We start from the raw sequence: 15,256 nt of genomic DNA, 5'->3' as shown, positions 1-15,256 counted from the left end.
TTCAAAAACCTTTCAGATTCTGACTTTCAGTGGCACCAGTAGTGTCCCATCAGGCCTCTCAGGGAATCTTAGAACCATAGAATTGTGGAGTTGGAAGGGACCATGAGGGTCATCTAGTCCAACCCCCTGCAGTTCAGGAATCTTGCCCAGCATGTGGCTTGAACTCACAACCCTGAGATTAAGAGTCTCATTCTCTACCGACTGAAGAAAGGTATGTAAACTTCCTCTCTCACTGGATCACTCCTACGCTTGCCAGGGAAAGTCTGCCACACATCTCAGGGTATGTATTGGTTATGCATTGGCTGACTAGCATGAGTTATAGCACCCTGCAGCGTCAGACAAGAGGATATTGCAAGTATTGAAACAGCGTGCTCAGCTGCTTATGAACCCTTTGGTTTTGTTTGTTTCATAACATTTATATGCCGTTTGATTGTAAAAAGCACCCACAAAAGAATAAAACAATAAAGTGATCAGTCAAGAATAGCTATTTAAAACCAAAAATAAAAATAAAATTAATGATAAGAGAAGCAGAGATTAAAACACATGCCAGAGTCCTAGATATATGAGTTGGCTTGCCTGAACAAAAATGTTTTTTACAAGGTGCCAAAAAGTGAAAGTGTGTGCCTGATGGCAATAGGCAGGGAGTTCCATACAGTACTGTACTAAAAGATCAATTTCTTACTAATGCAGAACGAGTATTGTGTGGCAGCTATGTAACACTGCCATTTTCACAGATTGAAGTGGTAAGATGGTCCTGTAAGTAAACCAGTCCCAAGCTGCAACAGGGTCTCACTCCTGCCAGCAATTGTGTTGCAGCATTTTGCACACTAACTGTAGCTTCTTCAGCCTGGATAGCTTAGTTGGTGCTGATAATGCCAAGGTTGCAAGTTCAATCCACGTATGGGACAGCTGCAGATCCTTGCATTGCACAGGGTTGGGCTAGATGATCAACTCTGCAATTCCATGATGCTATGATTCTACATCACGTGCAAGAGAAGCCCCAGATGGAGCATTAGACGTCGTCTTCTCTCCCCCACCTCCTCTAGATGAGTGGGACAAAGGCCTTTATTGTACACCTATTGATTTACCAAAGTCTAGTCAAGGAATTGGCAGCTGCGCTTAAGAGGGAACCTAGATGTTTGCCTTCCATGTCCCGTCCAACCGTCTTACAACTTGAGCCACACTGTTTCCAAAACAGTTTTGAAGTAGATGAAAACTCCAAAAACTTCTTTAAATTGAGAAAGAAAAGCTGCTGTTTGTTGTCAGGTGAAGCAAGGAAGAGGTTAGGTTAGCAGGCCAAAACAAACAAACAAACAAACAAACCCACACTGATTTTGGAGGAAATACAAATTGCCCCACATTGTGCTTTTGGCTCAGCAGCAGAGAAAGCAGGAGATCATCATATACGTAGTAAAAGCTGTTTCATTTTTACCCCTTCATTATTGATAAATCAGTGTAATGGGAAATGGAGGACACAGCTCATTCAGCATCCAATTCCTTGGCATATCAGGGATGACTTTGCAGAGGCAGCGGCTGTCAGCTGCATGGGCCTCCTTTGAGAGAAGTTCTTCTCTGAACTGTGAGAAAGACTGTGAATTTTGTAATTGGCTAAGTAGCCTGTCAGGGTTACATTTAGCAGGTGCCAATGCCATTGGACTTGGTTGCTTCGGTTGATACAGTGTTTGGGAGTGAAGTTGGTCCTGTCTCAGTACCCTTTGATTTTGACTTGGCTCATAAATTTGATAAGCAGGTGCTCTCCTTTTGGTTGACCTAATTGCCACAGATATTGAGAAACCGAATGCCATTTGTGCCTGTAGAGGCAACAGGCACCCTAGTACATATAGGGAAAAACAGAACTGGGAGTGGTGAGAACTGCCCTGTGGCAGTCACACAATTACTTCACCTCCCCGTTCATTGCCTAATCTTTTTATCCTTTTATGCTAACAGTTTCCATCCACGTTAACACTGAATTGGCATTTGTGGAACACTGCAGAGCCCTGCTTTGAGCATGTCTGCTTAGAAAAGCAATGACAAACCTAGACAGCATCTTAAAAACAGAGACATCACCTTGTCATCAAAGGTCTGTATAGTTAAAGCTATGGTTTTCCCAGTAGTGATGTATGGAAGTGAGAGCTGGACCATAAAGAAGGCTGGTCGTTGAAGAATTTATGCTTTTGAATTATGGTGCTGGAGGAGACTCTTGAGAGTCCCATGGACTGCAAGAAGATCAAACCTATCCATTCTTAAGGAAATCAGCCCTGAGTGTTCACTGGAAGGACAGATCCTGAAGCTGAGGCTCCAATACTTTGGCTACCTCATGAGAAGAGAAGACTCCCTGGAAAAGACCCTGATGTTGGGAAAGACGGAGGGCACAAGGAGAAGGGGACGACAGAGGATGAGATGGTTGGACAGTGTTCTTGAAGCTACCAACATGAGTCTGACCAAACTGCAGGAGGCAGTGGAAGACAGGAGTGCCTGGCGTGCTCTGGTCCGTGGGGTCACGAAGAGTCGGACACGACTAAACAACAACAACAACAATTTATTTTACAAGGAAATTCACTAAGATAAAAAGAAAAATCCAGGCATAATTAATAAAGCCAAACAGGGAGAAAGGGAAGAAAGAGCTTCCATTAAGCCACAGGTCATATATAGCTATATTCCTTAGCTCAAAATCAGTGGTCACACATAATGCTGATTAAACAATTTCATTTTCATTCTCAAAAAATTATGAAGCCATAAGTATTATACAAGGATCAACCTTGTGTTCTACAATGTTGAATAAATACATTCAGTCAGGAAATGTGTGAGAGAAAGAAATTACGTTCTCTTGCTCTAATGAGATACCTTAGCTTGGTCATCAGGGTATAATCTCAACATCTATTAAAGCATCCTGTAATAGGGGGAATGTTACTTGACCTCCATTTGGAAATAGGTATCTACAGTATTGGAATTTTGATCTATGAAATTCTTAACCTGTTGTGTTGCTTTGTTGAACTAGTGGCTGCACACAAGAGCTGCATACTGTATAGTGGAATTAGACCTGGATTCAGATCTGCATTCAACTGTTAAAATTATTGGGTGGCTATTTGCCTGTATTCCGATTGACCTCCTTTGCAGGGTTTGGGAGAATAACATGAAGGGAGGTTGGAGAGTGGAACAATGCATGCTCCTCTGAGGTCTTCGGAAGGGTAGGATAAAATGCAATTTTAAAAAGGAACTAACCTCCACTGGCCTCTTGTAATGTAAAACCATAAAGCAGATAAGCATCATAAAACAGCATTCCAGCAGCAAAGGGAACCAATTCTTTGAATCAGTTACCTCCCAAGACCTGAAGGAAGAGATGCATCTAAACGTGAAGTCAGAAAACAAGCAATGTGTGGGGACAACAGTCACGTCCACAAGCTTGCTTGTGTCTTAGCTTGATTCTTATGCTTTCCCTGAGCTGGTTCACACAACATACTAAGCCAAACTTTAGCTTAGCAGGACCATGCAAATGTCCTGGAGAGGAAGTCACATCCGCTTTGCTACTCCCTAGTCCTATTTTGCTGGTGCTCCACACTAAGCAAAGCCAAAGGTTTGGTTTCGCACATCTTCCGAACTGGGGATCCGGTCTCTCCTGACAAACCATGAGCTGTAACCAAGGTTTGTTGCTGGCTGCTGCAGCTCAGGGAGGGTGTTTAACCTCGAGTCTCCATTCCAGTGGCATGCTAAGCCAAACTGGCAGCAAAAAGGACCTGGGAGGAGCAAATGGGCTCTGTAGCCCAAACGGGAGCCCACCTGTTTGTGCAATCTCACAAAACAAGGTTTAGCTTAGCATGTTGTGTGAACCAGGCCACTGGTACCGTGAACAAACGTTAAGAGCCCAGAAGTTTGAACCCCATATGGGACAGTTGCATATGCCTGCATTTCAGGGAGTTGGATTAGATGAGCCATAGAGTCACATCCAACTCTACGATTCTGTGTATGCATAGGCCTACTAAGCCAAGGTTTGGCATGTTGTGTGAACTAGACCATTGCGATAACAGTCCCACAGCCTCTGGGAACTGCAGTTGTTTGTGGAGAGGCAACAGTCCTGGTTGCAGTTAATGGGCTGTCGTCTTCACACTCTGTTCTAATACAGCACCTATACCGAGCAGGTCCTTAGCAGTTGCTAGCCTTTTGCATTCTTGCTTTTAATTCTGTTGTATACAACTGAATGGAATATCATTTTTTCTGTGTCAGAAATAGATGGTTTCCATGTTAAAAAAAAAAAAAGCTTGTAAAAACATAAGAGCCTGCTAGATCAGGCCAGTGCCCTACCTGTTGTATGGAGATCTCCACACCAAAAAGATTCAAAGCACATGGCAATCTCCCAAAGGATCCTGGGAACTGTGGATTGTGAAGCAATTGTAGATCTTGTAAAGAGCAAACTACAGCTCCCAGGATTCTTTGGGGAGGTGCCATGTGCTTTGACTCTTTCATGTAGAGATCTATACAACAGCCAAGTTACTGTGGCATCGTCTGAAGTAAGCCCTGCACCTTGCCCTGATCGAGTGCTTTTGCCTGGCTGGAATGTGCCCTGGACTTCTCCTTGCTGAATAGGTGTGTGTGTGTGTGTGTGTGTGTGTGTGTGTGTGCTGGCAGGCGGACCCCAGATCCCCACAAGGGAATGTTACTCACTTCTGCCCATATATCCCCTTTCCTGTGCCCCTGTTGATCTGCGCGCCCCAACCTTCCCTCCCTCTCCACTGTCTCCAATTTTTAACTCTCCAAGGCACATATCTGCCTGCTTTCTCACTTGGCTGCTTTCCCCACCTCTTTTATGATTATTGTTGTTATTACTGCAAAGTTTCTGCACTGCAAGGGAGTCCTTGTATCAGTTGATCAGGCCAATGTAGGTTTAAGTAATTGCTTAGTACAATCCGTTATTGCAGCGAGAGTGCTCCAGGCATAAACTTGGAAGCAAATTAAAGAGGGACTTAGTTTCCCACTTCATTAACCCCCTCCCCCTTGCTCTTTTTTATCCCTTTCATCCATCCTCTCTCTGCCAACTGATTATTTGACCTTGAGAGACTAGTTGAAGGTTGGCGGAAGGGCTGAATTTCTCGAAGCTATCTGTCATTTCCTCTGACATTCTACAACTCTCGGCGCCCCTCTTTAGCAAATCCTTAGCTGGTTATATGTGTGGTGTGTGTACTATGTATACACAACTTTGTGGCCTGATCTAGTTGAGTGGTCAAGCTTTCCCCGGGCTCCTCGCACAGCTGTGTCTGAATAAATCCTTTCTGCCTAAGCTCTGATAGCATCAGGCTAAAGGACCATTTAGTTCAGCATCCTAAAGGACCATTTAGTTCAGCATCCTGTTCCCACAGGGACCAGTCGGATGCAACAGCACTCTCCCCCAATTGTGATTCCCAGCAACTGCCATTCAAAGGTAGACTGCCTCTGACAGTGGAGGTACTTTGCCCCTAGAAATCGCTCTAATATTCAGAATTTTCTTCTTCCAGTTTCGTTGGCATGGATGTCTTTGAGATGCCGCCGTCACCATTTCCGTTTTTATTGCAAGCTAAGTTGGAACCATTGTAAAGTAGATCACATTATTGTTGGCTTCTGCTTGTGGCAAACAAGTCTACCCTTTAAAGCAGTTGAGAACAATAAGAGGAAATGCTCTTTATTATTATTAACGCAGCTGCTGAACTGGAAGGCTGTCTAATTCCATCCTCCATGTGGAAAGGGCGTGGAGAAACGCAAGGCAGGCATCCAATAGCTTGCGGGGAGAGGGGGAGCATCTATTTGGGTGGAATGATTCAGCCTTGGAACAACTGACTGCATAGCAACCTTGGGTTATGTTTACTGGTCAGTAACCAGTGCAAAGGGCATATTTTGGCCTCGTGAGCATCTTTTTCCACTTTCCCTGTCTGTTTTTTTTTAATGGTGATGAATATTGAAAGTTAACTTGATGGGCTCTAATGTTGGGTTAACAACTGGGAATGTCCACTAGGGTTATGTACACATTAGTGGCTTAAAATGCAGCAAGGCTGTTTTCGCCTTCTGCATTTCAAGTCATATTTGCATGGTGCTGTACCCATTGTAAGAGGAAGTGGGGATATCATCACCACCCAATGTGCATGGCCTTTTCAGACACACATGCCCCGAACTCCTGTTCATGAAGCTGTCGTTTGCACATGTGCACTTACGAGCACATGTGCGATTGCTGTTTCAAATGTGCACATATGTCTTAAGTTCGACATGAATGTGGCTTAAGTTTTCTAGTTGGATTGAAACTGGTTAGAGAGAGGGGGAGAAACACATCAAAAGCAGTATATCTCAGGAAAGTGAAGGAATGATATGGTTTGTGGCTACCATCATGTGCATATGGCTTCAAAAACTAGCAGAGGGAGTGCACTGGATGCAGAGTAAGTAGTAATGCGCATGCAGCCCTAGATTGCAATTCTCTGCACCCTTAGCTGGGAGTAATCTTCTTTGAACACCACATCGGACATAACATGCATGGGATTCATCTGCTGGATGACTTAATTTCTTCCAGGCACGCCACAAACCAGGTTGAGAAGAAGAAGTAGAAGTAGAAGTAGAAGAAAGCAGTTTGGATAGGAAATTAACAGCTAACCACTTGTGCTCTGGGTCCTTAAGCACATATAATGAGATTCAGGGCAGAACTATGTATTCTGGGCGTTGACAGGCCCAGGTTCTGACTTCCAAAATGTATGCATTTGCCGCAGGAAAAATGCTGCTGGGTCATACATGCTATTCCTAAAGCAGTAGTGCATAGAAATGAGGGCAGTGCTATATGCGACTTGGTTGTTAGATTGAGTGCAATGCAACGCCAGCACTTAAGGGTGCAATCCAAACCTGCAGTCCACTTAATGTGTGTCAGATAGGGTGAAGTTCTCCCTTCACCCAGCTCAGAACAGCTCCCTGCCTATGGAATGATGTACTGCTGGTGTACTCTGTATAAAGCCTGGAAATGGAGCATCTGGGGGGAGGGCAGGGGCTGAGCCAGCCTGGGATCCACTGGTGACATCATGGCCTTCCATTGCTTGACAGGGATTTGGATTACCCAGTAAGGTTTTTTTAAAAATTAAAAAAATTAAAAATTAAAATATGAGAGTTCAAGTGAACTTAATTTATTCATCTTCTTCTAACCCTCCTTCCCACTGTGCTATTGTAGCAGCTGCCCCCAATGATTCATTGCCAGAATAATCTGCACTTTATCTAAATTGCTGCTCGCCAGAGATCACTCAGTGTTCCTTCCTTGCTGTTTTCAAAGGGAATTCGACTTAACTTCACTGACGCACACGTTGATTCAGCGACCTCTGTGTTTCCAGATGTTGCTTATTTTTCAAAGTATTTCTTGAATCCCATACATTGTGTTTCCATAAAACATAGCAGATTCTAATCTACATCAGAAACAGCAACTTTGAAGTGTGCGTATGTGTGTGTTCATTTTTTTTTTTGAAAGCATAATTCTCTGAAAATGTAGCACAAAGCAGATTCTTCGGTGACTGTTACTACAGTATTAGTGGGCAAAGACATTCAAATGCAACAAGTTTAAAGTTGCACTCCTTCTCTATGCATGGTTAGTCCTCGTAACTCATTGCCATAGGATGTGGCGGTTTAAAATTTGGGTATCTTTTTAATGAGTGATAATGACCTACATCTTCCTACTAGGAGTGCTTTAGTCTACATAAAATTCGAAGTGGATAACTGAGGCGCAGTACTTAGCAGACGTTTTGTCCTGCCTGGTCAGCATCCTTAAAAATAAAAGGAAAACAAACTCAAGACACTCGTCTGGTCCATTGTCCTTTATCCTGTAGTGGCCTATCGGGTACCTAGAGAAAGCCCACAATCAGGAAATGAAGGCACTAACCCTGCTCTTGCTGCTGTTCCCCAGGAGCATGCTGGATTTTGCATATAGTTGTAGCCATTGATTTCCCTATCCTACAAGGATTTGTCTCATTGACTTTTAAAGCTGTCTAAGTTGGCTGGCTGGTAAGATACTCTCCCAAAAGCTAGCAAATAGCTGGAAAGATCAGCCCATCTTCCAGGCAGCAATTGCTGCTGGGGAGAAAGTCTAGCACAGGTAGGGAAGCACTGGTTCTAGGTTCCAGGGGGTTGATCAAAGTCATGCCCTGGCTCCAGTGAGCATAGAATCATAGAGTTGGAAGAGACCACAAGGGCCATCCAGTCCAACCCCCTGCCAAGCAGGAAACACCATCAAAGCATTCCTGACAGATGGCTGTCAAGCCTCCGCTTAAAGACCTCCAAAGAAGGAGACTCCACCACACTCCTTGGCAGCAAATTCCACTGTCGAACAGCTCTTACTGTCAGGAAGTTCTTCCTAATGTTTAGGTGAAATCTTCTTTCTTGTAGTTTGAATCCATTGCTCCATGTCCACTTCTCTGGAGCAGCAGAAAACAACATTTCTCCCTCCTCTATATGACATCCTTTTATATATTTGAACATGGCTATCATATCACCCCTTAACCTTCTCTTCTCCAGGCTAAACATACCCAGCTCCCTAAGCCGTTCCTCATAAGGCATCGTTTCCAGGCCTTTGACCATTTTGAGCAGCGCTGTGCCAGGCCAGAGTCTAATTCCAGAAAGGCCAGAGAACAAGAGTCTGGTTCCAATATGAATGTCTGTTGGCAGCAAGTTCTAAGATGGCCGCCATGGGTGAGGTTCCAGAAATGTGCCCATGCAAAGTGAAGTTTAGGTCTTTGATAATTGGAAGAAGCAGCACGGAGAGCTTTGAGCAGTACTGGAAGCTGGGCAGATTGAATTTGGACGTTGTTCTGACAACTAGCAGATTCAGACAGAAGAAGCTCAGACAACTAGCAAATTCAAGTGGCTGGCTCCATCCCCACAGTGAATGAGGATTTCACTGTGAATAGGGTACTGCTTACTTTAGGAACCTTTGAGTGTGGAGGTGAAAGCAGTCCGTTGGTGGCTATGGTACTGGATTCCAATGATGGGTGCTACCTACTCAGCACAACTTGGGGGGATGGGGACGGTCCTGTTTCGTTGTCCCTTCTGGCTCAGCAGCTACTTTTGTGGCTTCTCTCACTTCAATTAAAAGTGGATGATGTGATGTGGTAACTCCTCCCATGGGTCGTTTGTTTGTTCAGGAATTGTGTGCAGCCAGAGAAACTGCAGAGCGCCGGATAAATCAAACATTTGCACATTCTTACGCGTACTGCAAAAACGCCTTTTGCAGATGAAGAGAAATTGGAGGACAGTTTTGGCCATAGCTGTCAAGTTTCGGATTTGAAAATAAGGGATCAGCAGCCTCACCTATCCCGGGGACAGTCACATGGCAGTGGTGGGCAGAGCCAGAAGCAAAAGTGGGCGGCACTGGTGTGAACGCGCGCAGTAGGCTTACTGTATTTTGGAAACACTGCCCGTGGGCTACGACGCCTGTAAGCGCAGGAAATGGCTCCCGCTTGCTTTGAGGCTGCAAGGAGGCGAGGTCTTCCCAGTCCCTGGCCAGCAGGGGGAGGGAGAGGAGCTGCTTCCTTTGAAAAAACGGGAAATTAAAGGGATATAAAAAATAAGGGATAGCAGCAGGAAACTGCTTGAAATAAGGGAGATTCCCGGGGAAAATGGGATACTTGACAGCACTGGTTTTGGCACAGCACAAGATCTGTGCAGCACATCTTATTGCTGGTGTGAGAGTGAGGCGCTGCCTTGGGCCTCTTCCGCTGAGGAGGTGGGATTTGGCCCCTGGTTCATTACATCCTTCTTAGTGGAGGCATACCTTTCTTGCCCTCCCTACCTCAGCTAAGGACGATGTCATCTGGGTCTGTGCCTGTGAAAAGGATCAAGGGAAGGGAAGCTGGAGTGTTGGTGTAAGACTAAGTCAGAGAACTAGCTTTGAGCTCTGGAGAACACCTTTTAGGGCTGTCTCACAGGAGAGCTGATACAGGCACAAGAGACTTCACTGTTTGTGGAAGTAAAGCTTTGTGTCCACATATGCTCAACTTGGTTATGACTTGCTTATGTGGCATCTTTGCCTCACGATACCCTCTCCTGAAATACCAATCTTGTCACAATTACCAATGCCTGGCGATGCCTACATTGGATTATTATTATTATTTTAATGTTATTTATTTATTTGAGATATTTCTACACTGCTTAATTATTCCCCTTTCTAAGCAGCAGACACTTAAAAAAAACATCAGAAAAGGGGATAATAAAACAAAAAACAATTATTGTGAAATCAAACAGAACCTTGAAATGCCTGTTGTAATGCATTATACACAGGGCTGCTTGTGAAGAAGGTTCAGAAACAAAATGGAAGAGGTAGGTTATGAAGTTGGACTTGATCAAATATTGATCAGTATTGAAAGACCTTTTTGGCTTCTGAGTGGTTTCCAGACACAATGCACAGTTCCGTTGTTTTGTTTTGTTTGCCTGTCAAACCATAAATAGCCAAGGACCCAGATTATCTGAAGCACCACCTACTTGCAGATGAACCTATCAAAAGTGTAGACGTAGTCAGATGAGGTCCTGCTTTTGAGGTCCACCAGCTTCAGGAGTGTGGCTTGTCGGTGTTTGTAACTCTTGCAAACACTTCTGCCTGGTGCTCACCCTACTATTCCCAAGGCACCAGGTAAAACCTGCCCCATTTCCCCAAATTTTTTGCAGGATGGGGTGATGGCATTGGCAGATGACTTTTCCTATTAATGCTGAAGCTTTTCCTGCCTGATTTACACGGCATCGTTTTGTATTTTATTGCTGTACTGTATTGTCTTAACTGTATGTAAGTTGCCTTGGAAATTATTTATTTGGTATAAATCATTAAATAACAAAAAGTTTGGATTTATGGATGAGTTTAGCCAGGTTTTATGAAAGCTGAATGCAGTGGGAAATGTATTACACATGCTTTGAACTAAGTGACCTCAAGACTTATTGTTTCACATGAATTAAGGAGGCAAACAGTATACAATCATTCTGGATGATTTAATCGTTCTTGAGTGAGCTTGAACATATATCATTATCTTGTAGCAGTTTTTTGGCCCCCAAAGGAAAGGTGGCTGCAGCAGGTTTTCCTCCTCACGTGACTGTGATTTCCCTCCCCATTGGCTGCATGGAGGGGTTCCTCTTTGCCTTTCTGCAAAACGAGGGGAATTTAAGATGGGTCACCTGAGCTCTGGGGTGGGCTCTGTGACTGTATACCTGCACTGTGCTAAGAACGCAAGAGCTTGCTGGATCAAGCCAATGACCCATCTATTCCAGCATCCTGTTCTCACAATAGCCAACCAGATGTGTGTCGGAAGCAAGACATGAGTGCAACAGCGCTCTGCCCATCTCCATTTCTGAACAACTGGTATTCAGAGGCATACTGCTAATATCCATTATGTGTGTGGTATACAGTCATACCTCTTGTTGTGTTAGGTTCATGTTGCATCTTTTCGGCTTGCGAACGTGGCAAACCCAGAAGTGTATACTTCCAGGTTTCGCTGCGTGATAGCACTGCGAGGGGCCTCTTAGGCCATTGAAAGAGGGAGATCCAGTATGGTTTGAGTCAACAGAAGGATGGTCCCCAGCGGTGGTCACAAGAAAGTGTGATCAGCCACGTACATACCGGGTAGTTACTTCATCAGGACGGGTGTATAAGTGTAATAGGCGAAGAATAAGGCCTAGGGGTGTACAAGCTGAGGAGAGAAGAGGTAGATTGATTGGGAATAGAAAGGAAATGCAAAGACATAATAATGGAGAAGGAACTGGGAGAATACCTGATACGCAAACAGATGTAAGGCAACCCAGGTATGTGACCTCATATGGCAGGTGTGTGTATATGCCTCAAAGATACATGTTATGACCTTGGTTTTAATATGTGTGTTTATTACTGTAATTTTGACTTTTCCTTAACTTCAGTGTAAAAGGGAGATGTGATGTATGTGTCTTTAAGTGTGGAATCTCATTATGTACACCTGAATCCTATTAGCTGGGATACAGGTATTTTAGTTGTAATCTGTTCCCCTCCCATTCATTCATTTAGTGTTTTACTCCCTCCTTGTGGGGGGTGTCGTCGCTGTGTATGATTCTTTAATAAACAATGGCTGCAGCTTAGTAAAGACTGCTTTGGCAGCGTTGTTTCCTCATTGCCGAAGTCCAGGGTTTTCTCAGAGACATTACATGGTGCGTGCGCAGAAGCTTTCTGAGCGCTTCATGTATTCGCAGAAGCGCTCTATTGCGCTTGTAACCCAAGGTGTTTGTAACCCAAGGTACCATGCAGTGGTACCTTGTTTTGAGTCCAGGATCTGTTCCAGAGTCCGGAACGCTCAACAAAGCACCGCTCTGCACACACGCATGGCGTGGTTTGCGCATGTGCAAGCGGCAAACCGGGAAGTAACCCGTTCTGGAACTTCCAGGTTTGCTGCAGACCTTCGCTGAAATGGACAGTTGATGGGGCGGATGTTCATGGCGGTATTACTGTATGTGTATGCATGTGTGAAGTTAAGAAGTAACAATGCCCACTGCATGCATGCAGCCCTGGGGGGTCTTGCAAAGAGGCAATGTGGGCCTTGGGCTGAAAAAGTTTATGCAGCCCCTGTGCTAGCCAATAGTTGAGTTTGGCAGGGTGCTTTTAGTGGGTTGTATGTGGCTTAAAGTGAAAGGCGATGAAAACAATAGCCTTTTTCAAGGTCAGAGGCCTACAGCTTATATTCAGCGCCCACCTCAGTTTTATGTGGCCCCCATGTGCTACCAATTCTTAGGCACACACAGAGACCGATGAAGTGAAGCCCCTCTGTGGTCATGCCATATTTAAAAGGCTTCCAGGTCAGACTCTCATTTTCCTGGGATTGCAATGATTTTCCTCTTCAAGTTTTGGAAGCTTTGACTCTCACAGGCTTCAATCAGCTCTGAATCTTTTCCAAGAACCAGAAGCTCTGGTGCTTCCTTTGCATTCTCCTCAGTGTGTTCCCTTCTAGGTCATGTACAGGACAGTTCAAGGAAGCTTGCATTGTTGCAGCTCCACTCACGTCAAAACGCTGGGCTTGGTTTTATCCTTCAGCCCACATTATCGCCAAACAAAAACAGAAAAATAAGACACTTTGGAATTTTATCTTTCTTCTGGGTGTCATCTTAGTTAGGAGAATGATGGGGGGGGGTTGTGTTTGTGCGCGCAGTAAGCATGAATGCCAAGCAGATATCGTTCAGCCTCTGAAACGTTTTGTGTTCCTTTCCCCTCCTCATTAGAAACTGCGCTTGCAAAATGAGCCGCTTTCCTCGGAAAAGTTCCTCGGAGCTCCTGCAGTCGGAATGCAGGCATTCCAGGGCAGATTCCTCGAGCAACTTAGCAATGGATACTTTTTGGCTAGAGGTGGAGAGCATCAAAGAGAGTACCGAATGTGAGCCGGACGAATGTGACCTTACGGATGCCAAACCCCCAGAAGGTAAAAAGTGTCCGTAGCTCCACTTGAGTTGTGGGAACCGAGAATAATTTGCAAGAGTGCCTGTTAACCGGAGTCATCAGCTGAGTAAGATTCTTTAAGGAGAAAAAAGGGGGGCATTTTTTAATTATTTCTTTTTGTGCTGCCCTTTCCTCCAAGGAGTTTAAGGTATCATATATGGTTTTCCCCTCCCTCATTTAATTCCCCTGTGAGGTAGGTTAGGCCAAGGTTGCAGGTTCAATCCCTTTAAAGGACAGCTGCATATTCCTGCATTGTAGGGGATTGGAATAAATGACCCTCGGGGTCCTTTGAACTCTGTGATTCTATGAAATCCTTCTGTGTTTGAGGGGCAGAAGGAGTCCCTGCAGACATGTGACTGGTTCCCAGATGATGAACTGAAATTCTGAAAACCAGTTTCTGGAAACCACGGGGGGGGGGTGGAGTGCTCTCGTGCTTGAATCCTGCTTGCAAGTTTCTTAAGAGACATTTGGCTGGTCAGCAACTGTGAGAACAGAATGCTGGGCAGATGAGCCATTGCACTGATCTAGCAGGGCTCTTTTGTGTTCTGTGTTTTTAGGGGTATGGAGTTTGGGTTCATTCATTGTTGTGAAACTTGGGGCACGGAATTTGTTTTGAAAATAATGCTTAAGAGTACCCTTAATTCCCCACTCCCCCCCTTTTTAAATAAGATTCTTAAAAACGAACAAACCCAGACATACTAAAAAACAGTTGTGCGCACACCTTTCTCCTTCACCAAGAAGAATTGGGCTATAAGTAGATGCTGAGTTTTGTGCCCCCCCCCCCCCCAGGGATATGTTGCATGTCTGGCTAGACTTAAGGGGAGAGGAAATGAAAACTCCTATGGGGAAACAACTACTTCTGCCTTTAATAGGAACTGAGTAATAATCATTGCTTGCTTGGAATTTCTTGCTTGTGTCCAAAGCTTGTCAGAAGAAAACAACTATACAACACAAGGTTGTATGCTGCTTTTCATATTAATACAGTCGTACCTTGGTTCTCGAACGGAATCTGTTCTGGAAGTCCATTCAACTTCCGAAAATGTTTGAAAACCAAGGCACGGCTTCCGACTGGGTGCAGTGTTCGCAAACCGGAACACTCACTTCTGGGTTTGTGGCGTTCAGGAGCCAAAACATTCGAGTCACAAGGCGTTCAAGAACCAAGGTAGGACTGTATGTCTGCATCTTAGTTTCACAGTAGATGCTGATGCTACACAAAGCCTAATTGTTTGGAACCACTAGGTGGTGCTACAAATAATCTATTTTCCAATAGCCTGTTTCTCTGTGTGTAAGCATCCTAGTTGGCCCTACTGGGGGGTGCTGCAGGTAGTCCATTATCTAGTACAGTGTTTTTCAACCTTTTTTGGGCAAAGGCACACTTGTTTCATGAAAAAAATCACGAGGCACACCACCATTAGAAAATGTTTAAAAATGTTTAAAAAATTTAACTCTGTGCCTATATTGACTATATATAGAGTAATTTTTCAATTTTTCCCATGGCACACCAGGCAACATCTCGCGGCACACTAGTGTGCCGCGGAACAGTGGTTGAAAAACACTGATCTAGTAGCCTTTTAAAATGTATTACCCTATTGGAGGTTTTCCAGAGCAATAATAAACTGGAGCATGGGAGGAAATGTCACGTCCTGCATAGATGAGCAGCCATACAAAGAAAATAGTAGGGGATATTATCCTCATTTTAAGAGAAATTAAATTTTATTCTCAGCAGAAAACCATTGTTTATCCATGGATAAAACGCTACATCAGACAGAACTAAATACAGTATTACCTCTGGTTACGATTGCTTCAGGTTGCGTTTGTCACGGGATACGAACGCGCCAA

The 15,256-nt window shown here is 44.4% G+C and overlaps 1 protein-coding gene across 3 annotated transcripts in view; it reads left to right on the top strand.

Moving 5' to 3' along the window:
* Positions 1-15,256, top strand: part of ARHGAP40 (Rho GTPase activating protein 40) — a 67,151-nt gene that overhangs the window by 34,241 nt on the left and 17,654 nt on the right. For all 3 annotated transcript variants that reach the window (XM_033153380.1, XM_033153379.1, XM_033153378.1), the window contains exon 2: positions 13,204-13,400. In XM_033153380.1, coding sequence (XP_033009271.1) covers positions 13,220-13,400 — 181 coding nt within the window. In that variant the 5' untranslated portion in view covers positions 13,204-13,219. The remainder of the gene's footprint in view (positions 1-13,203; positions 13,401-15,256) is intronic.

The sequence above is a fragment of the Lacerta agilis genome, chromosome 6 (assembly GCF_009819535.1).
Source record: "Lacerta agilis isolate rLacAgi1 chromosome 6, rLacAgi1.pri, whole genome shotgun sequence".
Lineage (NCBI taxonomy): Eukaryota > Metazoa > Chordata > Lepidosauria > Squamata > Lacertidae > Lacerta > Lacerta agilis.
Note: the sequence above shows the minus strand (reverse complement) of the source record. Positions and strands in the feature narration are given on the sequence as shown.